Genomic DNA, 27,566 nt, shown 5'->3' on the forward strand with positions numbered 1-27,566 from the left:
GCCGAGGCTGTTTGTTTTTCCTGAAAGAGGCGAAAATGGCTCCCTTGGACCTCGACAATGGGCACGAATGGAGAGAAAGAAAGTGAGGGAAAGAGACACACGGAGAAAGAGAGAAAGAGAGAGAGAGAGAGAGAGAGAGGGAGAGATAGCACTACAACACGACCACGTTGCCCAGAGGGAAAGCATGAACTTCTTTTGAGGTCATCGCTCTTCCAAACATTCATTCTAATTTCACTGGCCCGCACGAAAGGGGTTCCGTGTTCTCGGTGAAACAGAACGAGATAGAGATAGAAAGGGAGATGGAAAATACAGTGCAGCAGGTGGGCACCTGCTAATTTTGTTAAGCGAATAAAGTGTTAGACAGTAGCATAATACGACCGAGGAAAAGCCATTACGTCTATTATTCATATTAGAGAAGAAAAAAATTCGTGTCTCTTTTAACGAACGATTTTATTCTTTGTTTCCGAAGAAAGAACTTTTCCATTCTTTCTCGTTGTTGAATTCGTGCTAATACATTATATCCTAAGAGTTTGAATTTAAGAAATGTTATCCCTAGATGGAAAAAAATTGAAGTTATCTTTAATCTTAATGAATTTTTGTGAAACAGTGAAAGCGCATTATCGCAAAGAACAGAGCCGATCGATCGTGCACGTTTCGTGCCTGAGGAACTTTCTTCTGTACCTCAAAAAAGGAAAGAGAAAACATTTGTGGGTAGTATTTAAAGCAAGACATGATTTATACGTTAATATCACGGCGTAATAAGGCAGGCCGCTTAATATGTTTTTCGCTAAGATCGAGAGAGTAGGTAATTAATTTACATTCACGCCGTTGAACGAGGAAAACATGTAAAAGGAGGAAGGGTGAAAGAGACGGAGAACGAAGACCACGGTCTGGACCGCGTACACAGTCATTAATAATAATCACCGAGTTAACAAAGGCAAGGGGCCAAGGCGAAATTATTAAATCCGCTTGAGATAGAAGAAAGAAAGAGAGAGAAAGAGAGAGAGAAAGGAAAAGAGAACCCAGGGCGTTGTGAAAATTTTCCCTCACTTCATTTCCTTCAGCCATTTTACTCTGACGCAGGCAGAAAAAGGGCACCTTCCTTCGTGGCATAGAAAACGCAAAGCCGGCGATCCTGTTGCTTCAAATAATTAGCACCTTCATAAACGTTTTCTTAGTATATCGCATTCCTGACTTCGTCATTTCTGAATTTGTTCAGGAGGAAAACAAATATTGTCCCGAGACATTTTTCAGTTCAAAATTTATCAGTAAAATTATATCATTTATTTTCAATATTCGATCGATTCGAGCTTAACGAACAACTTAATAAATATACTTAATAATTAGCAATGGTTGACTTAGCAATTAAATTTGAATGAACCTTGTCGAAAATATTGTAGGTATATTTTGTTACTCTAGGATTTTCTGTACATCAGTTTTTTGTACAACAGAAAAAAAAGAATAGGGAGTAAAGAGTGGGTGCTCTTGTCTCATAGAAAATGCCTTCTTCGAGAACATACGAAGATTCGAAAAGCCTTCTTCAGAGGGAAGCGCTTATCAGTTTGACAGCGGAAGAGAAAAGATGAAAAAGAAGAAGAAGAGAAGTAGAGAAGAAGAGAAGAAGAGAAGGAGGAAGAAGAAGAATCTCGCGAAGAGGGTTGCAAGGGCATTCAATTTCCCTCTTCTCGCGGATGGATGAGGGCGGTGCCCACCCTTCCGTTCGGAGCTGTCACTTCTCGAGAGTTATGGTGACCGAACGAGTGGCTGAGGCGGGCCAAACGTCGCATAACTTACTTCTTCTTTTTCTTTTCCTTCTAGTACTTTCTCTCTCTCTCTCTCCCCTTCTCTCTTTACCTCCTTTCCAGGATGTCTATAAATACAGGAATCGAACCTGCCTTCCACAAGAAGACACAAGTTCGTTTGTTATCCCTAAGCGAAATCCCATTTTTGTACGGAGGCTTAAGAAAATTGTCTAAGAAGTAGTATTCCCCTGGAATTTTTAACCCCGTAAAATACATCAGGATAATTTCAATTACGTTAAACAAGCAATTTTGTGATGTTCCTGTCGTACTACGATACTTCAGAAGTTGTACTTTTACTGGTTGCCTTTCAAAGAGAACCAAAGTTCTTATTTCTTTTTCATCATCTTTGTCAAGAATTTTAATACTGGATTTATTTTTTCAGCGTCGTTTAAAGTAAACCGTAAATAGAGCCTCCTCCGCAGAGTAAACGTCGGAAAATAGAGAGAACTAATTCAAAGGGTTTTATTAAATGATGATACTTTTTTTTTTAAAAAAGATGAAATGTTATAAGTGGTAATGAAATTTTATTTCTTCGCATTCCAAGTTTTTGGCGACTCTCTTAGAGGAAGAAGAAAAAAAAGACATTTACAAGCTCACTTATTTACGTGGTCTCGGCAGCCTTCCGTGACGGGACAGAAAACTCAGTAGGAGAAAGTGCACGGGGAAGGGGAGGGAAGAAAGTTTGTGGATTTAAGGTCGTTGCACGAGTAAACGAGCTCGATAATCGTTGACGTGCCTGGCGATGATTCAGGAAACAGCTGTCGTTACAGCCAGTCGGAGTTGGATTTCCTACTTGAATTTATCGAGTTTACGAGAGCGAATTGAGCCGACGCCACCAATATTATCCGTTTTTCCTGAGAACTTTCTCGCGCGGTAATCTCGACGTGCGGAGCAATCAACGTCTCTTTGATGTACTGAAAATTCGAGCTAGGATAAGTGGCGATTTAAAAGTACCGTTAACGAATCAAAGTTCTCTCATCCTTCTCGAACGATACCTTCTATAGAAATAGTGACTATTTTTAGAACAAGATCGATCATAGGTATCGCGTGTTATAAAAGTCTTTCAGAAAATCATATTGATCAAAGGAGGAGTGTCGCGGAAGCGTGCGTAACCGAATCTCCCTTTTTTTCGTTTTCAGCACAATGCATCGCACCCTTAGGAATGGAGTCCAGGGCGATCCCAGATGCCGACATTACAGCCAGCTCGAGTTTTGATAGCGGAAACGTTGGACCCCATCATGGTCGGTGAGTAGAGTAGTATATTCTTTTTTCCCTCTTCGATACTTTCTTATAGAACGCTCACGTTGCTCGAAGCAATACAATAAGATATAAAAAAAGAATATCGTATTATCGATCGACCGTCAAGAAGCACTTCTTTCCTTACTTGGTCGGTAGTTAGCCGGTATAGATATGTGAGAAACGATGTCGCTTCATCGATGACACGTTCGTCATACCCTTCTAACGTCGTCGAAATAGGTAAGGATCTATCTTGAGAGTCGGTTATCATATCAATCACATACTAGTAAACTGCACGTCTACTGTGGCCGTCAACTAGCAATGAGGATTAATGACGCCTGGGATGCTGAGTCCCGCATGCTGAATCATTTGTATCGGCCAGCTTCAAAGCTCTTTAGACGCCCTAAATGCTTATACCCTCCTCATACCTAGTCCTTTGATTATACGTGCGAGTTAATTACCATTGAAAGAAAAAAAAGGAAGGAACGCAACAAAGTCCGTTACGTGATACAAAGGGTCGTTTGGACCACCTACGGTGTGGTGTGTTTTCTCTCAATGGCTCGTACTTTTATTTACATCGACCATTTATTTGACCATTTTTTATTACTGAAGTTTAATTTATTATATGTATTAATTGTGTGATGTCACTTTTCTTTTTTTTTTCTTTTTTTCATACGGTTTTTCAAAAGAGTATATATATTTGTACGTTGTAATATATCAAATTTTAATCTCTTCCTAAGTCCATTTTATTACACATATCCGCGTTGAATTTTTTCTTGCAAACGAGAAGTACTTTTATCCTATCGTTGGAAAGCTCGTCGATTTTTATTCGAAAAGCTCGAAAGCGCATTAGTAGGTTATGCGGTAGCGTTAGAAAAAGAAGGACAAGACGTTTTTTGTGGCACTCGTATTGGCGACACGAAGAAAGCCCCGTGAATGCAATACCGATATCGTTCGCTCCTACGCAGTCTTTTCCTACTAGACCCGTCTAGACCTCCTTCAACGAGCCCTTATAAGGCTTCTACGATGCTACAGGCTTCCCGGTGAATACCCTATTTACCTCTACGCCTTCCATTTACCCTAAAATACCCATATTTAAACTTTGTTTGTACACACTTTAATACTATCTCTTGATCGCCACACCATTTTACCAATACCTCGCTCCTCCATTCCTCCCATCATTTTTAGCCTAAACGAGTCCATAAAGGTAATGATTTTCATGATAAGGAAAGATGTCTTCATTAAAGTTACATGATGCTACGAGAGCAAACTTAACGTGTTAACGAGCGATACTTATTGTATCACGACCGGATTATTCATGTGGTGATACTGCTCGGTGTATTCTAGTTAAACGGGACAATCCATGAATGAAACGATACGTTACACATTCTAAAAAGAATAGAGAAATTAAAATCTTCGATCTAACTTTTCCGTTTATTCAAATAAACGAAATCACGAGGATTCGACGTTATATACTATATAAATCCTTTCAGCTAGAAACGTACCTTCTGTTTTCGAAAGTTCTCTCTCATACCTTGTCTTCCTCTTCTCCTTCGTCAGACGGATTCGAAGTTTTCGCGACTGGTGGAGAAACACGTTGGATTTCGACGTCCATTATATATCCTAGCGTATGCTCGACTTCTGGCACGTTCGTGCTTTCGACAAACAGTTTCTCCCGATAATCGAGTAACTCACTCCACTCTTCTCTCTCTTTCTCCCTTTCTCTCTCTCTCTCTCTCTCTCTCTCTCTCTCTCTCTCCCTCCCTTTCTCATTCTCTCTCTCTCTCTCTCTAGTTCTCTCAAAAGCTTCTCGCACCGATTTCGCCAACGTGGCAGCTCCAGGCAGAGTCTACTCGCAACGTAATCGTCCGTTCTGAGATTTATCGTGGAGCGGGTGCCGCGTACGCGGAATGTCTTTGATGCCCTGGACTGTATCAAAGTGGCAGCCAGACAGTTCGAGCTCTCTTAATGGGCTATGAGTTATGGTCCTTCACGGTGGTGCATATTATCTATCTCTCTTTCACTCTCTATCCTGTATCTCCTCTCTCCCCTCACTTTTACTTTCTCTCTCTCTCTCTCTCTCTCCCTCTGTGTATCTCTCTCTTTTTCGTTCTATCCACCATCCCTCCCGTTTCACCGCTTTCCTTCACTTTTTTCTCTCTTTTTTTTTCCTTTTTCTTCCTTCCTTTCCAACTCCGCGACTTCGCACCGTGTACTCGCTTTTACTGCCCTTCTCGTCAAAGCAAAATTTCAAGTTCTTACATTTCAGAGAGACGGAGAGATGGAGAGGAAGAGAAAGTTTAAGAAACAGAAAGAATGATGCTTAATTTTCTTCAGAGCAAAAGAATTTTGCGGTGAATAATTCGTCTAATTCGTTCTTGTCTTCACATTGTATTTTCTTTATTAATTCCACAAAATTGAATAAGTATATATTTGTCAATATGTATATAAATCTTATCGAACTAATTGTAAACGTATTCTTTCATTTTGAATAGTGAAATTCTTCCGAAGAGATACTTCATATGAGTACCTGCTGATTATTCACTGCTAACTTCACAAAGGACATTCCAATCGTTTGTCAAAGGATTATTCCAAAGGTACTCGAATCGTTCGAAGGATTCTTCGGTAAAGAGCACGCTCCTCTGAGTGTCTGAGTGTCGTGAAAGGTATGTGCGAATACAATTATTAGCCAGCTCGAAGTGGCTTCACCATCGTCGTCGTCGTCGTCGTCGTCGTCGTCGTCGTCGTCGTCGTCGTAGTCGTTGTCGTCGTCGTCGTCGTTCTCGCGATGGTGCCACCTCATCTTTAATTCATGTCATCCGGTGGCTCGGCACGATCGATAAATTATAATTTCACTCCCCCGTATCAACTCCACCTCATCCAGCAAGGTGACGGTTATCCGTCGGCCAGGAAGACGATCACGTATTTATGCGACTTCCTCTTCTCGATGATGCACACATCGCTTCCGTTCGCAATTCTTTTATTCAACCTTTTTTCTTTATTTATTTTTCTATCCACGATTTCTCGCAAAAAGATACATTGTCTTAGACCAATCGATCAAACGTTTAAGTCGAACAAGTAAAAAGGAGACAGAGGAGATGAGAAAATAAGAGGTTATCTTGATCTTAAAAGAAAATATTTGCTTTTTCCAGGTTACGCCAAGAAAGTCACGGTGGTGCTTGGTGCCCGAAGCAACAGATCACAACTGAACCACGCGAATGGCTGGAAATCGATTTACACACAGTCCATATGATCACGGGTACTGGTACTCAAGGTCGATTTGGAAATGGACAAGGCGTGGAATATTCGGAAGCCTATCTTCTGGAATATTGGAGGCCTAAACTTGGCAAATGGGTCCGCTATAGGGATGTTCGTGGCGAGGAAGTGAGTCATTTGTGAAATATTTTTCTTATTGTTTAATAGATCATAGTTTATGATGATCATTAAGAAAAATTGTTTAAATTTCATACCATTGTTATTCGTACGATCAAATATTTATTTCAAGAATAATTTTGTTGAATATTTCAAATACATTTATCGTCTTCTTTATATCCTATTAGCATTACTATCGTTGTCCCTCTAGAGACCATTCGGTAGCCATACTTCGAATAAGTGACCACAAGCTTTTATGACGAACGAATAATTCAAATCGATCGGCGAAGTTATAGTAATTTATCCGAATAGAGTCACGTTAAATGCGAGAGGGAGTACGATAGAGGTTAAATTTAGTCGAGGGCAATGTGCATAAAATGGCTGTGCGTGCGTACGTGTGCGCGGATTATGGAGAATGATTTGTAGCGTTGTCCACGAGTCTAAAGGCCGACCACGGGCAGCAACTAAAGCGTGACATTAACAAGACGTAAATCTTCAATGTAATACGCTATTTTCCAGAGATGTACGCTTTTCCTTTATCTCTGTCTGTCTGTCTCTCCCTCTCTCTCACTCTTTTTTTCTCTGTCTTTTTTTCAACATTTAACTGGAATAGATTTGTAACTAGAAATCTACTAGCTCCTTAATTAAGTAGACAATACAATATCCCGTGATTTTACCAGCAATTTTAAAAGCACTATCTGACAAATAAGCTGAAAACTTCTTCCACGATTTTATATCGTACTAGAAATAACGATTCCTTATTGTACTCTCTATAATACCAAAGGAACGATACTTCGTATCGATTTGTTCGTGGGAAGTCTGCAATGTATCATGAATATATAGAAGAGATCTTATCAGCTTTTGGTTGGACAACGCTTCAATCTCGTAGAAGTGTAGTGGACTCACTGAGCCGATCTTGCTCTACTCGAGCTTGTAAATGGATCCGATTGTTCCGCAATTCTCACTGAGCTTAATCTACATATTCGCTCTACGGTGTCCATATTTGTTGAAGCAAAATACGTCCATTACATCGATAAAATTTAGTTTATACATCGATATCAAAACCAGAGGATGAATTGGAAAATTATTCATGTTGTATTTTATTCATAATCCACGCAACATAGAAATAACATTATTGTGCACTCTCATGTCATACGTTTTCTTATCAAACAGTAAAATAACAAAGAGACTTTATTAGATTAGATTCATGCTGGAAGGAATTATTTTTTGCGCATGCGCAGAATTCATGAGATATCTCGAAATTCGTATCGAAAGAAAAAGAAAAAAAGAAAAAAAAAACGTAAAGCGTCCGATCGTTGAAGAGGTTTTCCTCGGGAGTTAGTACGAAAGAGGGCTGCCTCGAGCTTATTTGTATAGGAGGGTGGATCAATAAAACGAGGGAAGGGAAGGTCGTCGCGTGCACACGGGTCAGACGATATTCAACTCACCTATATAGAACGTACCTGTCTGAATAGGCGAGGCCATACCGAAGTACTCCACGAATCTCACGAACTGCGAAATTCTAAAGGGATCACGACTCTCCAGAGATGCCCTTTATGCTTCGATATAGATTTCCTTGTTTCCACGCCTTTTTTTTTTTCTCATTTATTCATAAACTCGGTGAAGGTCTTTCATCCGTCGATTCAGTTAAGCATATTTATTTTCATTTCTAAAATCATCTGTTAATTATTTCGCAGAATAATTACGAGCTTAAGTAATGACGAATAATTTTAATTAGCATGTAACTATGTACTAATTATATTTAAACAATATTTCTCTCAATAATTATTTTACATGTTCAATGATTCGAATCGTTAACGTTTTCAAATCTGATATTCTTGTTACATTACTTCAGATCATTTCCATGAATGAATTCTATCGCGCAACAATTAACGAGGATCCAATTATTGTGTATCTATCTTATAGTAAATAATAATTTATTTTTAATCATAAAGACGCGATTACGCTTGAATGAAAAGCAAAAACTTTCGACAATAATTGAAAATACTTTCCTCAAAACAAGAATATAGGGATTGCTTCTTTTTATTACATGATAGATAGTAAAATGTTTTCTTGGAGTTAGGGGCACGGTCTCTATCAAGGATCGATACGACCTGCAGGAGTCCGTATGGCTTTCTCGAGGACACCAGTTCGAAAGGATAAAAGAAGGTTGGGCCCACCCAAGTGGTTGATACGAGAGAAACAGAAAGAGGGAGGGAAAGAAAAAGAGAGAGAAAGAAAGAAAGAGAGAAAGAGAGAGAGAGAAAGAAAGAAAGAAAGAAAGAAAGAGAGAGAGAGAGAGAGAAAAGTACGAGTATAAATCCGCAGAAATTTGCGTCCCCGCGGTACGTTCCCTCCCGCTGAGAGAAACATCCTTCTCAGTGTGTGTGCGTGTTTCTCGTCGCTTAATTACGGAACGACGTTCGTCCTTATCGTACGTACGATCGTCGAGCGTTCTTTCGAGGACGCTCGACCTTCGTAGAATATAACCGGTACGGCTGTCAGCGAGTCGTGTTCACGGACTATTAAAGGAAATTAAGAAAAATCTACGAGGCAAGGGTATGTACTTGTGCACATACCTACATACGCGGATACTCATACACGTGCGACGAAGGCAAAGTAGAAATACAGAAAACGACTTCATTCCTGGCGGTCCGCATGTAGGCGTCCGAGACGGCAATTCGGTAATTATTTTCTGACACGAGTAAAAACTTTGTGTGTGCGTCTTCAGTCAGCGAATACCTTCTGAAACCTTAATTCAGACTGAGTACATTCATGTCGCGCGATATCGATCCATACACCAAGTAAAAACGTGTCAAAAGAAACGAGCCGTTTCCATTGAAACCCGTATGAATTCGATTTATGTATTACATAAAAAATGAAGGGAAAAAAGAGGGTTGAGTTTAAAATGTAGTTTTTGCCATTAATTGCAATGAAAAAAGTTTAGATGTAGGTACTGTACGTACTTTTTTCGTGTGTTTTCTCTGAAGAGCCAGAATGTTAATGATTTTTTAAAAGTTTTTATCTAATTTTTTCATTACCCTTAAAGAAACATATATTTTTACTAATAGATATTTCTTTTAAAATCGATGTAATGTCCCTCTCGTCGGTTACACAATTTAGAGACCCAACTGCACCTTCATATTTTTAGTTTCACATGTTTATCCATGGTTGGAATCAGACGAGAATCGATAGTGGATTCTGTGAAAGGAGAGTGCTTCAGAGAACGGAGATACGTTTAACTTGTTTTATTCTTTTCGAGCCATTACTTCGTACCTGTGGGATATCTCGATAAGATACCAATCGAGAAGTTTCACTTGTCCCTGTATCACTTTTCTTTTCTTCTCTTTTCCTTTCTCTTTCCTCTGCCTCTCTCTCTCTCTCTCTCTCTCTCTCTCTCTCTCTCTCTCTCTCTTTCACATACACACTCTCCGTTCTTTTTCTACTTCTCTCCTTTTTTCTCCCGGAAGATAATTTCGTAAATATCAACCGCGAATTCGGAGAGGGTGGACTTGCACGAGAGAGCAAAAATACGACGGCATTTACGAGTCGTCGGGCCGTTCGCGCGGCCGCCAGGAAAAATAAATAATCTCGATATTTATCTTCCCTCCCACGCTAAGGAGTGCGAGAGCCAGAAGAAGAAAGAAAGAAAGAGATGAAAAGAGGGAAGCCGCAAACGGATTCAGAGTAAAAGACTTTCCTCTGATATCGCTTCTTAAATTATTTCTTCCTCCCCTTTCTCTCCTCGCGTTTCTTGACGTTTCTTCTCCTCCTCCTCCTCCTTCTTCTTTTTCTTCTTCTTCTTCTTCTTCTTCCTCCTCTTGAATCTTTTATTCTTCTTTTTTTCTCTTTCCATCTTCGCCGAGATTTTCGGTAGACAAATTCCAGAGAAAAAGAGTGCCGATGCGACAAAGAGGTAGGCGTGGCTCAAGACCAACGCCCATTTTATGTTAATGTTTTCCTCGCGTTTCTGCTGCATCGATGAGGACAGGTAGCTGACGGTAGCTCCTGTCGTCGACTTGTTCGGAATTTGCTACGAACCAGTCTCGTGAGCACGAAACACCTTACAAGAAGCGAACATCGAGCTATGGAGAAGGATAAAGATCTTTTTTTAACGTTAGGGATGTAGATTTTTCAATAATTTTTTTTTCTTTACGTTCATATTAAATTAAATATAAGCATTATTTCTAATAAGATAAAAATCAACTCGAACGTATCATGATTTAAAATTCTTGCAATTTTCCAATAATTTATAAGACAAGTGTTCGATTGCATTGGATAAAGTCAAATAAAATAAATAAAAAACAGGAATTTTGAAAAAAGAACGATAATGTTTTGAAGTAAATGTACGAAACGTTTCAATTGGAATCTTATCGAAATGTGTTACATGTACGAGTACGAATGGCAATGTTAAAAGGAGAGAGAGGAAATGGTAGAAATACCGATGTCTCGCGAACGACGATAATAGGGTCGTTAACACTGGCAAAGAGAAAGAGAAGATACGAACTAAAGAGAGAAAGAGAAAGAGAAGAAAGAGATAGAAATAGACAGAAAGATGTGCTAGGAGTAGGTGGAAAGAAAGCAAAAAAAAAGAAGAGAGAAAGAGAAAACGAGAGGGAGGACACTCGTGTACGTGGTTGTATACTCCTCGTAATGTGCAGTACGCTCACGTAATTAACCATACGTGAGAAGGTTGTAGGTATTACGCGAGAGCTGAGAAGCGAGTCGACGAGTCGACCGTAAGTGGGAAATAAGAGAGCCTTTGTTTCGAAGGGTCTCTCGCTCTTCGAGAAATTCTCGATATTCCCTCCTTGCCCTAACCCTCTCTTTCCATCACTATTTTTATCTCTCTTTCTATCTATCTCTTTCTTTTTCATTCTCTATCTTTCTCTTTTTCTCTCTCTATCTCTCCCTTTCTCATGTAGTGCGAGGGCGAGTCTTTTCGTCGTTGCTCGCGGTCGAACGGTCGAATAGAACGAGCCTTGTTTCGAAGCAGCTCGCCGCCAACTGGACAAATCTCCTCTCCTCCTTCTCCTTCCTCCTTCTTCATCCTTCTCCTCTGTAAGAAGACAGTGGGGAAGTCGCGAACGCTCAAAGAATATTACGAACGGGTCTTGTCTCTTCTAACGATGCGTTATCCTCAAAATGAAATAACCGACATAGTTCAGAGAATCTTTTGTGATGCCGCTCCGATCCGAGTCTCTCTTTTATATATGAGATATGTCTCATCTTTTTGCTCGAATCCCCTGTCACAACATCGTAACTCGATCGTCCCTTGTATCGAACTAAAGTGATTAGTAATTTGTATAGGATAGGGTATAAGTAATATTGTCTGGGGTAAGATAAAAAATTAAAAGGATAATTGACCAAATTTTAACAAATCAAGTATAAGTCATAATTATAAAGATTCAGAAAATACAAATATTGAGAAAAATAATTTCAATTGAATTCAGAAAATAGATTCAAGACTGTGAAACGATGAAATGTTGTTTATTTTTTAGGTGATAAAAGGTAACACGAATACCTACCTGGAGTCGAAGCACGAGCTAGACCCACCAATGTGGGCGAGTAAAGTGCGATTCCTACCGTATAGTTATCATCGTCGTACAGTTTGCATGAGAGTCGAGTTATATGGTTGTCCTTGGAACGACGGTATCGTTTCATACTCGATGCCTCAAGGAGACAAGCGAAGTAACTGGGAGTTCTTTGATGCTACTTACGATGGTTACTGGGACGGTCAGCTTCTACGAGGATTAGGTCAACTAACCGACGGCAAGATCGGCCCGGATAATTTCAAGATGAGCTACTACGATTACGATCGTGGTCAAGGTTGGGTCGGCTGGAGGAATGATACTCGTTCGGGTCATCCGCTCGAAATCAAATTCGAATTCGACCACGTCAGAGAGTTTTCAGCCGTTCACATTTATTGCAATAATCAGTTCACCAAGGAAGTACAGGTGAGTTCAAAACTATATTACATGCTTGAAGATTAACTTCAATTTTAATAAGATTCAAAAAATTATAAAATATTAGTAACTTCTCACGACATAGAAAATACTATAAATTAATACCCAAAACAACAAGTTGTTTGTTAACATTAATTAGAACGTTAATGAATTTTATCGTTAAATTAATAATCGGATTATGTTTCCCAAAGTTGTGTAATTAGGGAAATACTCTAAAGAAAAGTTAGGAACAAAACGTCTAATGATGTCACATGCGCAACCATGAAATATTACGAAAGTGGTTGTCTATGTATTAAATTTTCCTAGTCGCGTTAATATACACGATGACTTCATCGTTCTTTCCAAGTTCTCGCATGTCTGCCCCGCTAACTTTCTTTTCGATCGATAACATCGCGCATAATATACACGCGACTCATGAACGTATAGTGAATTCCTGAACGTATAGTGACGATCATTGATGTATTTTGCCTTTTGCCTTCTATTACCAACTTACTGTCTGTTTCTCCCCACCACTTTTTATGCTTACCGAGAACGAACGGTATAACTCCACGTCGTCGTATTTTCTCTAATATTTTTTACGAATCTTCTCTATCAAACGCAACATTTTTTTGCTCGTTCAACAATGAACACCCGCGTACATTCTCACACTGGTTACTAACTTATTAAAGATACTACTTGCGTCCGTCTTACCATCGCCGTACACAGAGAACCTATTATTTCCATGACTTTCACGAAACTTTATCGTTAGACGAAGTTCCTAGCTCGTCGTCGTTGCTTCGAACAATCCTCGGAAGTCTTGGAAATATCGAAAAATTCGAACGATGAAACTTTCCGGATAACAGCGGGTTCAGAAATGTCTGCAGACGTAGAAGTATATAATATGCGCGTGACGAAGAGGAAATTGGAAGACCCTCGGGCGACTTTCCGTTTGCACCAAAATGGCGACCAAAGGAAAACGGACTAGGGAGAGAAAAGAATAGAGAAAGAAAGAAAGGAAAAACGTGAATAGGAGGAGGAGCTTACGCGAGAATGATAGTTCGAGGAAAGGAAGAAGGTAGAGAGAAAAAAGAGAAAGAACCATAAATATAGACTTGGGTTGAAAACCCATACGAAGGAAGGAGATATCCAGAGCAGAGCTTTAATCCGTGCCCGGAAAAGACGAGGGTGGTATGTACGGCATAGAATCCAGTTTTCACGTTGGAGTCAAGGTCGAGGTTGTAGGATGGTTAACGAGGCGCAACAACGGTTAGCCTCTGGCTTTGCTAGCTGGAATGAGATAGAACGAGAGAGAAAGAGCGAAATAGAAAGGGAGAGAGAGAGAGAGAGAGGCAGACAGAAAGAGAGAGATAGGGTGAGCCGTAGTTAGGAGAAAGCTTCTTTTGCTTGTTGGCATTAACGCGTAGGGATTCTCCGCGACGGTGGTTGGCCCTTCCGCGAAAATTTTCCAGCTCACGTTGGGATCTCTCTATATAATGGGCCGCGAAACACTCTTCTACCGGTATCAAGATTTATTTGAATGGAGCGCCTCATTACCCAGCCCGGGAGCCGATTGTATAGCCGCGACCAAGCGAGCGAGAGGGAACGAGCATGATGAGTGGAAGAGGGGAGGAGGATAGCTAGTAGGTTGGGTAGGCAGTAGGAACGCTCAGCAACGTGGCTTCAAGAAGGGTGGAAGAGTAGGTTCGAAGGGAGTAAGGTAGCATCGCGAGAGCTTTCTCTCTCTCTCTCTCTCTCTCTCTCTCTCTCTCTCTCTCTCTCTCTCTCTCTCTCTCTCTCTCTCATATACACAATGGTGGCAAGCAACGACCCGGAGAGTACAGATACGCCACGTATTCGAATACAATACCGGTAGTCTGGCAAATCGGCAGTACTTAGATGTATAGGAGAGCCTAGAGTAAAAAGAGAGAGAGAGAGAGAGAGAGAAGAGTAGTTGGCAACCTTCTCAACCCATTCCACTTCTGAACAACTCCTTCTATTAACAAGCGAGTGCCCACTTGCACGGATAGGACACGTCTCCTGAAAGACACTGCACTTCAAAGCGTAGTCAGTAGTCTTCTGTCTTCGTCTTTCTTTCTTCTTCGAGTTCGTGTTTCTATCTTTCTGAGGAGAAGACGAAAATCCATGAACCTCATCTTAGACGGAGTTTGATAATCTGGGTTTTGTAATCTTCGCTTTCGTGTACCACGTACCAGCCCCAGTTCTCGTGCTATCTCTCTTCGTTTATCCGTCGGTTCCTCCTCTTCACGATCTTCTTCAACTAGTAAGAGACCCGAATTAGCATTCCGCGCGTATTCGCTTCTTCGATCCTGATGCATCAGCGTTAAGGTCGTTATCCGTTTTCTCTCCCTCTTTCTCTCAGTCACTCCCTCGCTCACTCACTCATTCGCTCCCTCTCTTGCTCGATGGTGATAACGATAATAGCCTTTGATTATATCCATAATCGAGTGCGCTTTAAGCGCTCGTAATAGCGTTAATAAGCGATATTTGCCGATTTAACGAGAGTTGAGATTGACTGCGTTAACGCGACGAGACTGCTAACGTCCTTGCGAGCGGCGTAGGCGGATTACAAGCGAATAAGAGAACTCACCAACGTTTTGTTCTTTCTCGCTTAGGTGTTCTCCGAAGTGAGCATCATGTTCAGCGTGGGTGGCAAGTATTACACTGGCGATCCAATCGTCTATTCGTATATGGAAGATAAAATCTTTGAACAATCGAGAAACATCACGATCAAACTTCATCATCGAATTGGAAAATTCGTCAAGTTAAGGTTTAGCTTTGCTGCCAAGTGGATAATGATCAGTGAAATCACTTTTGATTCCGGTAAGCTTTTCAAATTCTATTCTTCGCCTAATTTCAAAACTTTTACAATCTTTTAATCACTTTATCGTCTACCTCAAATGTTGCAGATATCGCACATGGTAATTTTACTCCAGAAGTTCCACCTACAACCGAAGCTCCACGAAGTCGTGATCGAAATTCTGCTCGAGACAATCCCTTGCAAGCCGAAGTTCCCGTCGCTAAACAAGACGATCCTACATACATGGCTGTAATCATAGGAGTTTTAGCAGCAGTCATTTTGCTTTTAGCAGTTGCTATTTTCCTCATAGTGTCGCGCCATCGACAGAGAAAAAACTTTGCCAGTCCCTTGGGTGCCAAAAGTGCAATTCCTTCGAGTAACCATCAACATTTATCACCTGAATCAGCCTATGGAACAACGGAAAAGGATCCTTCTTTGATGACGTATAGAGTGGAGGAACTAGACGATCGGTATGCTGGAACGAAATTAACGACCCTACCACGTGATCTCAATGATCGGTTATTGGGGGATGTTAGGTTGGACGAGTATCAGGAACCCTTTCACGAGAACAAATATCGAGAGCCTCCTCATGCTGCTTATTACGGATACAGCACCGTCGTTATAGACAACAAGGATCTTCACGACAGCGTTGAACAATCTGGTGAGTGGAAACTTTTCTTCGTTGGCAAACATACGTTTCTGGCTCCAATAGAATTTTATATTTTATTTACAACATTTACAATTATTATATTGCAAATAAGTGAAAAAAAAATTTATCTTAACATTTGCCCATTTTTATCTTAATCTTTAAATAATTTCTTATTCTACTGCTTTCCTTCTTAATAATATTCATAACCACCAACGATTAATTCACCGTATTCGTGATACTCCTTTTCGAGTCATTAAAGTAGATTCGTGTGGTCTATATCGTGCAGATGCCACCTACGATTACGCGGTACCAATGCCTGTGCCTAGCGTGAGCAGCGATCAAGATAGCGTATTTTCCAAGTCGTCATCCAGAGGCAGTGCGAAGGTAAGCATTGGTCTTTCCGAATTTTAACCTTACAATAGTCGACGTTGTTCGATCAAATCGTGTAGGCATACTAGAGAATTTAATAAAATTTCTTTAAAAATAAGATTTTCTTAAAATATATTAATTCATCTTAATGTTCAATTTTATTTGAAAGATCGATACTTGTATTGTAATACTTGTATTGTTGTGATACTTGTATTGTTAAAAATAACAATTTACACATACACAAACACACACATGCACGCACGTACGTACGCATTCTCTATTTCTTTGTTATTATCCGAATGATAACATTTTTTTGGACTACGTTTACTTTTCTCGGAATATTTCGGTCGTATAGATCATGTAAGTTTCAAAACAAACAGAAGAAAGAATTCTAATGAATCACCGTTGTCTTCTTAGGCGTGTTTACAGAGCTTTTTTCCACCCCCCCCACCACCGATGAGTGCTCCACCACCTCGCGGCTCGAACAATCTGACATACTCCAATCCGCCGAGTCCAGAGCCAGTGTGCGAACGTGAACGCAGAGGAAGCAAACGCAGAGAACACTCTCTTCATAGATATGCGTAAAATCGCATAACACACGTTCATCCACACACACATACATATACATAAAAACATGAAGCACACGCGCGCGCATTCTTCAGGGACATACGCAAAACGTGTCGAAGGTTACAGAGGTACGTTAATTGCTATACTTGATTTATTACACTACTCTTTCGTCTTCTTTCTATTTCAACTTATTAAAGTTATTTCTTTTTTAACTTTCAAGTAATGGTTCAATCTCTAATAAGGAAAAAACAAACATGTGTATATACTATTCTACATCAGTGACCCGTTGATCTTTTACTTACTATTATAGTTTCTAATCGTTCTAATTATAAGTTAATTAATACTGCGTAGTTATTATTGAAATATAAATTCTGATACGAAAACAATTGGGATGGAGCAAATATAACATATAATAACACGACGAAAGCAATGAAGGTCAAGCAATACGTTTTACTTTCTCAAATGCGTCTTCGCAGGAAGAATCCATGGGAAACACATGAAATCGTGTGTTCGCATGAAAGATTTAACAAATTTCTGATTTATTTCGTTTTCCTTCGACGTGCACTGCCATTGACGCACTATAAACAATGTAATCGTAGTTAAGAGTTAATATTCAAGAATATAGTATGTATGTAAATATATATATATATATATATATATATGTGTGTGTATATATATGTGTGTATACATACTATACAGTGTATATATATATGTGTATACATACTATACATGTAGTTAGATAAAACGGGCTTAATTCTCATGGTTGTATTACACGAAATTAGCATATCAGATTTTAATAATGATAATCGCGATAATTACCGATCTTGACTCTTCTGGAAATTCAGCGTCGCGACAGGTTTCCTTTGTAAATGGATTTTGAGAGAAAATCCAATCATTTGTATAAGAAAAAGAAAGAAAAAGAAAAAGAGAAAGAGAATAAGATAATGATAGATATGCTCGTAGTATCGACGGATCGAACAAAGAACAGCCAATCGAGATCGAACGTAAATCGTTCGAGTTATTCGAATACTTAAAACATATCTTTTGTAGAATGAAAATACATACTCGTATTGTAATATCGGTCTGCTTCGATTTTTTATAAGGTTACGTCGTTTCTCGTTACTCATGAAGATCTCTCTCTCTCTCTCTCTCTTTCTCTGTCTCTCTCTATCTCTCTCTCGCTCACTGCCATTGTATTCCGAATATCACACGATCAGTTTTATTATCATAAAATCCTTACTTTTGTTCCTAATCCTCTTTCTCCTTTATCTTAATATCAAGATGATCGGAATACGCTTGATCTTTCGCTTTAAACGCTATAAGCGCGTTGATTAGAGATGCGAGGAAGGACGTAGGCCATTTGTATATATTTTACGTATCTACTTTATAAGAAAGAAAATAATAATAGAAAGAAAACAAAGGAGAAAGAACCTTTACGCGTAATAATAAAACTAAGCGAAATAACTGACGGATTTCCAGAACGAGTAAAGCTAATGATTCGCTCTGTTCGGCACGCATGTGCAACAAGATCGAGCTCACTATCGATTCGAGTCCGACTGAAGGATATACACACGCTTATATATATATATATATATATATATATATATATATATATATCATATTCATATATATTCATATATGTATAATACGTGTATATATGTGTCTACAATTACACAGAGAAGAGAGAGAAAGAGAGTAAAAAAAGTAATGTCGAGCTTGATTAATCGAATATTTATTCGAAAGAACGTCGGCACGAGCGAAGGATAATTAATCGCTCGGTTTAGAGCGCTTTTACGAGCGTTGTGGACCAGTTCGATCCATCGAAAAAGCGTCGGCACGATATAGCGAGCTTTGATCTCGAATCTTAGCTAAGACTGACGTTGGGATAAAATAATGAATATGTATATTATATTAAAATAATGAACTTTATCCGATCCTCTTCCCGACACAACGGGCTGAGACGCTTGCGCGCGCGCTTCCTTTATCGTGTTATATACAGGATGTCCTATATAAAACGGAACATTTAAACATTTGCATAGACAAATATTACAGGAGAAAGATGTACTGGTTGAAATATAATAATGTGGACATTTTTGCGCGACACCCTGTGTGTGAGTGTGTATGTGTATATATATATATATATATATATATATATATATATATATACACATACATATTATAGATATTACGCTGTATATTCTTTTGCAAAATCCTTTAAATGTACGTAGCAATATTTCTCCCATTTTCAAGTCCCTAAAAGACCCTCTTTATTTATATACATATGTATGCTCACGAGAAATGAAACTATGAATATGTGTATGCATATATATATATATATACATATATATATAAAGATTAAATAAATGATTGCATATTATCCAAAACGGACTCTAACGTACATAGTACATATATATATATATATACATATATACATATATATAAACCCAAGATTATTTCTCTATCTGTACCAAAACGCCTTTAAGCAACGAGATTAAACAAAATAAAATATACTGACGTAAGGAATAGACAATACAGGATGAGACAACAATAATAATTGCGTGTGTATTAAGTAACTAACAAAGAAGATAAGAAAGAAGTAGAAAAGTGAAAAGAACAGGAAAAGAGGACTTGAGTACAGGAAAAAGAGAACGTTAACGCGACTTTATTGTGATATAGAAAAAAAAAAGAAAAAAAAAGAAAGAGCTTGCGGCTCTCGCGCATAGCACTCTCCCTCTCTCTTTCTAACACTCTTTTCCTCTATCTCTATTTCTTCGTTTAGCGCGCGCGCGTGTATGTGCTTTAACACGTCTCGTCGGAGAGAAGTTTTCTTTTTTTATTTCTCGATTTTTTGTGGTCCAAAGGTGTGGAGGAAAGGAAGAAAAAAAAATAGAAGAAAGAAAGAAACAAAAGAGAACACGAAAGGATTTTAGCGATGTGTAATTAAATTGTTTTTGTTACTACGTAGCCAGGATTCTTCTAATGAATTTGAAACCATCGTGAGAACCATGCTCGCGAAGTAATACAATTTTTATAGATCAAGAAAAAACTCTATGTTCCTTGGACGCGTATGTCCATTATATTTTATTTTTTGTTTTCTTTTCTTTTTCTTTTATCTCTTTTCTTTATTTTTAATTTTACATTTTTTTATTTCTTTTTTTGTTTTGGAGGGGAAGGCACAGAGACGCGTATATATATAGGATATACATATATATATATATATATATATATATATATATATATATATAGTGTTTTACAACGATCAAAATCTTAGCAATGTATATCTTTAGTGTATAATAATCGTTGACATCGTCGCCTCATAGGATATATCGGATAAAGGAAAGGTATTAGGAAAAGAAAAAAATGGTAAATAATGATAAGAGTGCTTCAAAGTGCTTCGACGGAATGTAAATATTAATTGTTAGGGAAACGCGTAAATGTAATACATAGATAAATACATACATATATATTACGCATACATACAAACATACGGACAGACAAACAGACAAACAAAAAACATATACAGATCTTCTCAAGCGCCTTAAGTTCATAGGAGGCACGAGCAAATAAATAATTTCAATCGCAATAACAGCGTGTGTCTTTGTTACGAAACGAAGAATATCATTTTTCATGATTCGATACGGCGAGGAATCGAAAGGATCAATTTCACCAGGACTATTCGTTCCAGGACTATTCTCCTGCACTTCCAATAAACCTGTCGATTCCTCTCTGACGACAATCATCGATTTATATTTAAGAACGAGCTATAAGATTTTGCGAAGATGTTACATAAGACTTTCTCGTTATTGTTCTATCTTTTCTTTTTTTCCAAAATTTTTCCATGTATTATATCTCTAACACTGAAATTAGTTGTATCTTTATTAAAAAAAAATAAAAAATAAAAAATAAAAAATAAAAAATAAAAAAGACAACTAATTTCTTTCAGACAAATTTGTCGCATCAATTGTTTATATGATATATCGGGAAAAAATGTTAAAGGTCCAACGATGATAAAGTGTTATCGAATGTTAATGTGAGAGAAAAAATGAGAGCGGGAACAGAATAGAAAACAATGAAAGACAGAGGGAGAAAGAAACAACGAAAAATATAGCTTGTAATTGTACGTCGAGAACTTGTGATCTAAGCTCTCGAAATAAAGAAAGGCACTTTGCTCGAGTTTTGCCATATCTGTTCGCGAGTATGCACTTCGTGCATGCTACCCTTAAAATGGAACGCAGAAAGAGAGAGAGAGAGACTGGGAGGGAAGAGGAAGGGTTAGAGGAAGGGTTAAACATCGCGTCGACCTCAGCGACGCGACGTGTCTACGACAATGCGATATATCGTAGCGATACGGCACGCTTCTGACGGATGGAATATAACGAGAGCCACTGTACCGAGGGCGAGCTTACGTGAAAAATATAAAAAGAATGACAAAAAGAAAAAGAATAAAAAAGAAAAAAGAAGAAGAAGAAAGAGAGAACGAGCCGGCCGTATCGAGGCAGTCACGATGTCTGCCACGCTCGAAACTCTTTGCATGCGATCTTCTAGTGGCCCTCGCTTCGAAGAACACCCGTCTGCATTTTTTAAGTCCTTCGGCCGTACCACTTTCACCATTTACTCCCTTCCCCCCTGCTTCCCTCTCCAACCCTCTCGCACTCACTCGAATACCTCTCGAGAGATTCAGTCGGGGAGATTAACTTTTTTTCGTTAACGCTCGCTCGATGTTGGACTCGTTCCATTGTTTCCGAAATTCGTGTTAAATTTTTGTCATCCCTTATGCTAAATTCGTTTATTAGAATATTATCATTATTGTAATAGAATTATCGTGAAAATGATATGATCTGTCTCTCTCTTTCTTTCTTTCTCTCTCTTTCTCTCTTTATGTACATAACGTTGTAATTTATACATAATATATATGTAAACGTGAAAGATCGCTGATATGTTCGCGTGGGGTAGAAGCGAACAGTGACCATTTGTACATAAATTGTATATTAATAATAATAATAATAATACAACAACAACAACAACAACAACAACAATAATAATAATAATAATAATAATAATAATAATAATAATAATAATGATTATTATAATTAAAATAATAATAATTATATCGTAAAGGACGAGAGGTACCACTATGAATGTAATTATATTGGTCGACTAGTATATAATAACAAGTACCGGAAGCATATTTGATATCTGTGTGCCTGTATTCTTTTGTATGCTACCGAGATAGACACTACTATATATATTATATTATATTATTGGGACGTAGGAGATTGCGAGTGTGAGGTCTAATGTATCACAAATACACGCAAATATACGTATACATACACAGGATACATAAACATAAAGACATGCAACACAAAACGTACACATGTTATACATATGCAGACATAAGACTATCTCTGTCCAAATGGACGAAAATAAAACTTTTAGCGAAGTGAACAATCCTTTTTCTTCTTTTTTATTTGAAATCATAGAACAATATTCATCGTTCTTCCCATACCCATTTGTCATCAAAATTGAGAAGAGAAAAAGAAACATAAGGAAGATATTCAAGATCGCTAAGAAGCTGTCCGAGTACAAGACTCAATCCTCAGGTAGGTAATTTTTATCAAACGATCCTGACGATATCTTTTTTCACTGTTGAATCCAAAGTCCCTAATTAGTAATGACATCGTTTATTATTTGATTAATGCAACGACCGGTTTCATTTATTTTATAAAACCTTTTAAAAAGGCTCCCAGTTTCTCAATTACAGTGAGTCATACTGTTCAGACTTTTTTCATCGAGGACATTGAAATACCAAGAATACTTGGAATTGTTTAACTCAACTAAGAAGAATTATTAATCTACCGGTAGTCCCAATGGGAACCTCGACGTAGACTATGCGGCCTCTTTTAGCATGGACTTTTCACGAGTGGTACCAACGTAAGCTGGCTTTCGCGATGGCTGTCGTCCTTTCATCGTACTAATTTGGCGCCGTCAACGATGTCATTTGTCATTCTAATAGCCAGAACGACGAGCGCGTTTTTAATGACTCGAGGGTTGAGACCGTCATAGCCTTTACCCCCACTAACCAGTGTACCCTCGTTCATCTCTTTTTCTCAGTTTCCCTCTATACCTTTCTTTCTCTCTTTCTCTTTCTCATTCACTCACTGGCTCCTTTTTGCACGAGTTCCTCTTTTAATTTGTCCTCGACACGGTGCTTTACGTTCTATCGTCCGTTTCCCCCTTTTTTCTTCCTGAGAAGGTCGGTTCACCATTTTCTTTTCAAGGAGGCTAATGCAAAGGCGCGGGAGAACCACCCCGACCATTCGAACGTTTTCTTCTCTAAAATGTTTCCTCACCCCACCCATCGATTCGGACTTCCATTAGACAGGCACGATCCATTAGGCCCGCCAATCTCGGCTCTATCGAAATTACTCAAAGTTTGACATACCGAGACAGTCCTATTGTGCTCCCATCTTCTATGCCACGAGTTACTTTCTCTGTACCACTTTAAGTTTCCACGTGGAACCATGGACCGACGTCTGTCAACTGCTTTTGCGTTTAAATTAAAATTGGATTTATAACTCTTGACTTTTTCTCTTTGTTAAAGATCGTGATTATTATACACAATATACTTAGTCTAAAATAAAAAAAATATTAACATTAAAATGGTACGTAAAATGGTAATATTACCATTAAAATCGGTCAGTTACCAAAATGCTGAAAGATTTAAATTTGATTCTTCGATCTGACATATCGTTGCTTTCGATATTAATTAAAGATTCGTCCAAATCCTTTGTTTAACACAAGAAAAGCCACTGCTACGATCATTCCTAATTAATAATCAGTTGATCAATTGATCCTATGGTCAAGATCATGAGTATGTCAAAAGGAAGAGAAAGGTATCGCGTTGGGTCTAACGAATTGTCCTAGATTCCATTTTCCACCCTCTTAGGGAACGACACGCGAAAGGTGTGGGCTAGCTAATGCGCTTCCTGCGAGAACCTTTAACCTGTGCCATTATTGTTTCCCATCCATCACGGTCGGTCTGCCGTGTGAGCGCCGTTGCCACGGGAAATATATCTCACCCTCTGAAAATGTTGCCGCATCACATCCGAAATTACGGTCGAATCCCAACGTTGTGAGGATGGTTGTGAGGTGGTGTGTTAGTTGGGGTGCGGAGGCTTGCTTTGTACAACGTCGCTTTGGAGTTCCGCTTTTGGCCCGTACTGTGGTAGTTATCGTCCGCCCTAATTCGGCCCACGATTAGCTGTCTGCCCTAGCTCTCTCTCTCTCTCTTTCTCTCTCTCTCTCTCTCTCTCTCTCTCTCTCTCTCTCTATCTATCTCTTTCTCTCTATCTGTTTCTGTCTTTATCTATCTCTTTCTCTTTCTCTTTCTCACTGGTCATGTCCCTCGCCAAATTTCTAGCTCGACACGAATTTGATTTAAGGATGGATATTACAGTGAGTACATTTTATGAACGATTCGATTTATCTCACCTTTCGTTGTCCATTGTTCTAGGATATAAAGGATGTCCGGTCATTTTCGTAGTACGTGAGGAAGAGTAGGAGAATTGAGGATAACTGTACGGTAGAATGTTTTTTTAGTACTAGTATTTTCTTTGAGTTATTTTATGCTGGTTAACACGATATTGATAATGTTTATGATTTTATATTATCAAAAATCTCTTTCGAAAATAATATAATTTCTGGATGGAGACATAAAATCGTTAGCGAACGTAACTTTATTTTCTGGGCGGAACTAAACGACATTGATAAGGTTTTTCATGAAGAAATAATAAAAAACACAAAGAATATCTTTTAACGATCGTAATCGTTAAAGAGTCTTGCATGAAAGTAACATAAAAGTAACATGAAAATAACAAAGCTCGTTAGAAATATAACCATTTCTAATGTCGACGACGCCGATGTCGGTATTCCAAGAATCAGATGTCAAGTCCGGAGTATAATGATCGCGTATTCGCGTGATATCGCGTTATGCTTGTCTACATAAAGGTAAATCAGTGTGTAAAAGCTTCGACTAACGAAAGTTAGTATGGAACTTCTACATACATTCAACGCGAGAAAGAGAGAGAAAGAGAGAGAGATGATTTGAAAGAACGCCAATGCCACGTCTTTTTATAGAGGCCTCGTTTATCGCGATAACATGATTCATATATTAAACTCGAAAAAATATGTCAAATTAAAATATTCGTGAGTCCAAAGAATTATCGTATTTCACATTTCTTTTATTGTAAATTATAAAAGTAGAAAATATAGTTGGTTGATTAATTCCTTGGATTTTTTAATCGTTTTCGAACATTCAATCGAACGACGACATCGTTAAGCAAACGTTGTACGTCAAAAAGTAAAAGCCGCGTAAGCGAATGCTTTTACATATATAGCTACTACGCTACGGTCCACGTGAAATGAATGCAGGACTTCATATTTTATTCGTTTAAAACAGATAGAATCGTCATAAATCCGAGAGTCCGACGACATCGAGTATATCGACGATAAAATCTCTCTATTCATATATTTCCAAATCACATTTATTTAATCTCGTTGCCGATGTAGTTTTAACGAAGTATTAATACTTTGTTCTCGAATGACATCTATGCAGTTCATGTATTCCTGATGAAACCTCGTTATCCAAACGAACTGATTTTATCTGCAAATTAGTATAGTCCTATTTTTTATCAATTTTATTTTTTGTATTGCATATACACTTGTATCATTGCACGAATATCTTATGGGAAACATGCGTATTCATTAATCCTTTGTTTAAAAAATAATCCGTTGATCTAAAAATCGCGTTAGCAATTCATTTCCGTTCTTTTTTTAAAGAAAAATAAAATATCGCTCGTGTTGCTTACGTTTCGAGAGAAGGAAAGAAATGGATGGCCATTCAAGTAGAGCACGTTGTATCGTCATAAACTCTGGTAATTCCTCTGGAGTCCTGATGTCACCCGGTATCGGATGTCAAATGGGCAACGCTCGAAGACAAATAATTCTGTCGCGATGCTACCGGACGAGAAACTCGCTCGCGTTCATACGTTCATGCTTCTCTCCTCTTCTCTTTCTCGACGATTCGTCGTTAAAGAAAAGGGGAAGAGACGGGCTTATTTCGAGTCATACTTTCGCGCTTCTTCCCCTCTTAATTGCCAGCAGGAAGCCACTACTCAGCGTTGCCCGTAAGATCTCCCGCTTCGATATTTCACTGGTCTACGCATGCGGTCACGTTCTCAAAGAGAGTCAAATTATCCGGCAAATTCATAATAACTGTCTCTTTAATTGCACGTAATTTCTTTTGCTTTGTCCACCAGTCGAGATTTACCAAAATGGTCTATGGTATCTCTTAATAAGTATCAAGTGAATAATATATTTATTCTTATGAATTACAACTATTCGTATTTTAATGAATGATGTAAATCAATGACTTGATTGTATTACTATCGCTATACATGTCGTTATTAACATTCTTACTTATATGAAACTAAGAACACATGCAATAATCGTAAAAAGGCAGAAACATAAAAGCGAAACGCGTTGAGATCATCGAAGGAAGATCGTTTTATCGCGGATACATTTTATTACCTATATTATCATTCCTGTACGAAAAACATGCAAATGTAAAATATTATGAGAACGTAAATACATTTATGGTTAGCGAAACGATGAGAAAGATGGCGTAGAACGTGTCCGTAACGGAGGTTGAACACGAGCCAAAAGATGAATTTAGTACATCCGGAAGTGAATCGTTGAATTTGTTTGTTGGGAAAGAAATGGATCTTAACGGGTTCAATATTTTATAAAAAATGTCTTAATGTTTCATATTTGAATCATATTCTTTCTTTACACTTTTTTTTCGATCGAAGTTCGTTAAGCCTATTGCAAACATTAAAGCGTTAGAAACATCTAAAAGAAAATGTACCGCTATGTTAGACTATTCGTATTGCTAATCCTGACAATTACTTCGGAAACGAAAGGAAAGATTTCAAGTGTTCTCAAGCGAGAACACTCGTTTCTTCCTGAAACGGAGGAAGAGGCATCGAGGAAACGACGTTGATCCTTTTAATCGACCGATCGGATTCGCGTGGGAGCGAGAACTTGGTGGTTAATCGCTCACCCTTCGTTGGGCTGGGCTCTTCCAAAGAGACTGCCATTGAAATGGACAAGCAAAGTTGAATCAGTCCAAGAGTACTTTCGATCCGACAACCGCAAGTCGCGCGGCTGTGGTTGCACTTGCGGTCTCTTCTCGAGCATCTAACTGGCCAATCGTCAAACCTACTGCTGCGACAATGAGCGTTCGTTCAATCACGAGTACTTCTCTTTCTCTCTCGCATACACACACATTCTCTCTCTCTCTCTCTCTCTCTCTCTCTCTCTCTCTCTCTCTGATACAAGCATTTAAGCCTTTCCTTCCATTCACTTGCTTCCGATCACTTCCTGCGCGTTTCACTGGCCGCTTAATCGTCTATTAACCCTTTCCACTCGATGCTCATTCAGCCTATGAACGATCACCAATTCGAGCTCGTTGTTATGCACGTATTGCGTCGAAGATGGCGAACTCGTGCGAGAAAGATTGACAACGATGACGGCTCGAGTGCGAAATGCGGCCCGATCGCGTGGAATTGATGATTTATCTGTGACTTTGAGATAATCACTTTGATCCTGTACTAATATTCCATATATTTATTTAATAAAATATGATAATTTATCCGTATTTTATTTATTCTTAATATACTCCATCCTTGTCAAGAATAATCATGAATACGTTTGAATTTTATCTACTGAAGGATTTAAACGATTAAGTA

The 27,566-nt window shown here is 38.5% G+C and overlaps 1 protein-coding gene across 6 annotated transcripts in view; it reads left to right on the forward strand.

Moving 5' to 3' along the window:
- Window positions 1–17,430, forward strand: part of LOC122632768 (discoidin domain-containing receptor 2-like) — a 76,692-nt gene extending 59,262 nt beyond the window's left edge. For 5 of the 6 annotated variants that reach the window (XM_043819935.1, XM_043819937.1, XM_043819938.1 and 2 more), the window contains 7 exons: window positions 2,942–3,047; window positions 6,191–6,422; window positions 11,912–12,367; window positions 14,989–15,196; window positions 15,283–15,834; window positions 16,109–16,206; window positions 16,609–17,430. In XM_043819935.1, the coding sequence (XP_043675870.1) occupies window positions 2,942–3,047; window positions 6,191–6,422; window positions 11,912–12,367; window positions 14,989–15,196; window positions 15,283–15,834; window positions 16,109–16,206; window positions 16,609–16,776 (1,820 nt within the window). In that variant the 3' untranslated portion in view covers window positions 16,777–17,430. The remainder of the gene's footprint in view (window positions 1–2,941; window positions 3,048–6,190; window positions 6,423–11,911; window positions 12,368–14,988; window positions 15,197–15,282; window positions 15,835–16,108; window positions 16,207–16,608) is intronic. The other variant, XR_006327944.1, reaches the window with a different exon arrangement.
- The last annotated feature ends 10,136 nt before the right edge of the window (window positions 17,431–27,566 follow it).

Source organism: Vespula pensylvanica, chromosome 11 (assembly GCF_014466175.1).
Source record: "Vespula pensylvanica isolate Volc-1 chromosome 11, ASM1446617v1, whole genome shotgun sequence".
Taxonomy (NCBI): domain Eukaryota; kingdom Metazoa; phylum Arthropoda; class Insecta; order Hymenoptera; family Vespidae; genus Vespula; species Vespula pensylvanica.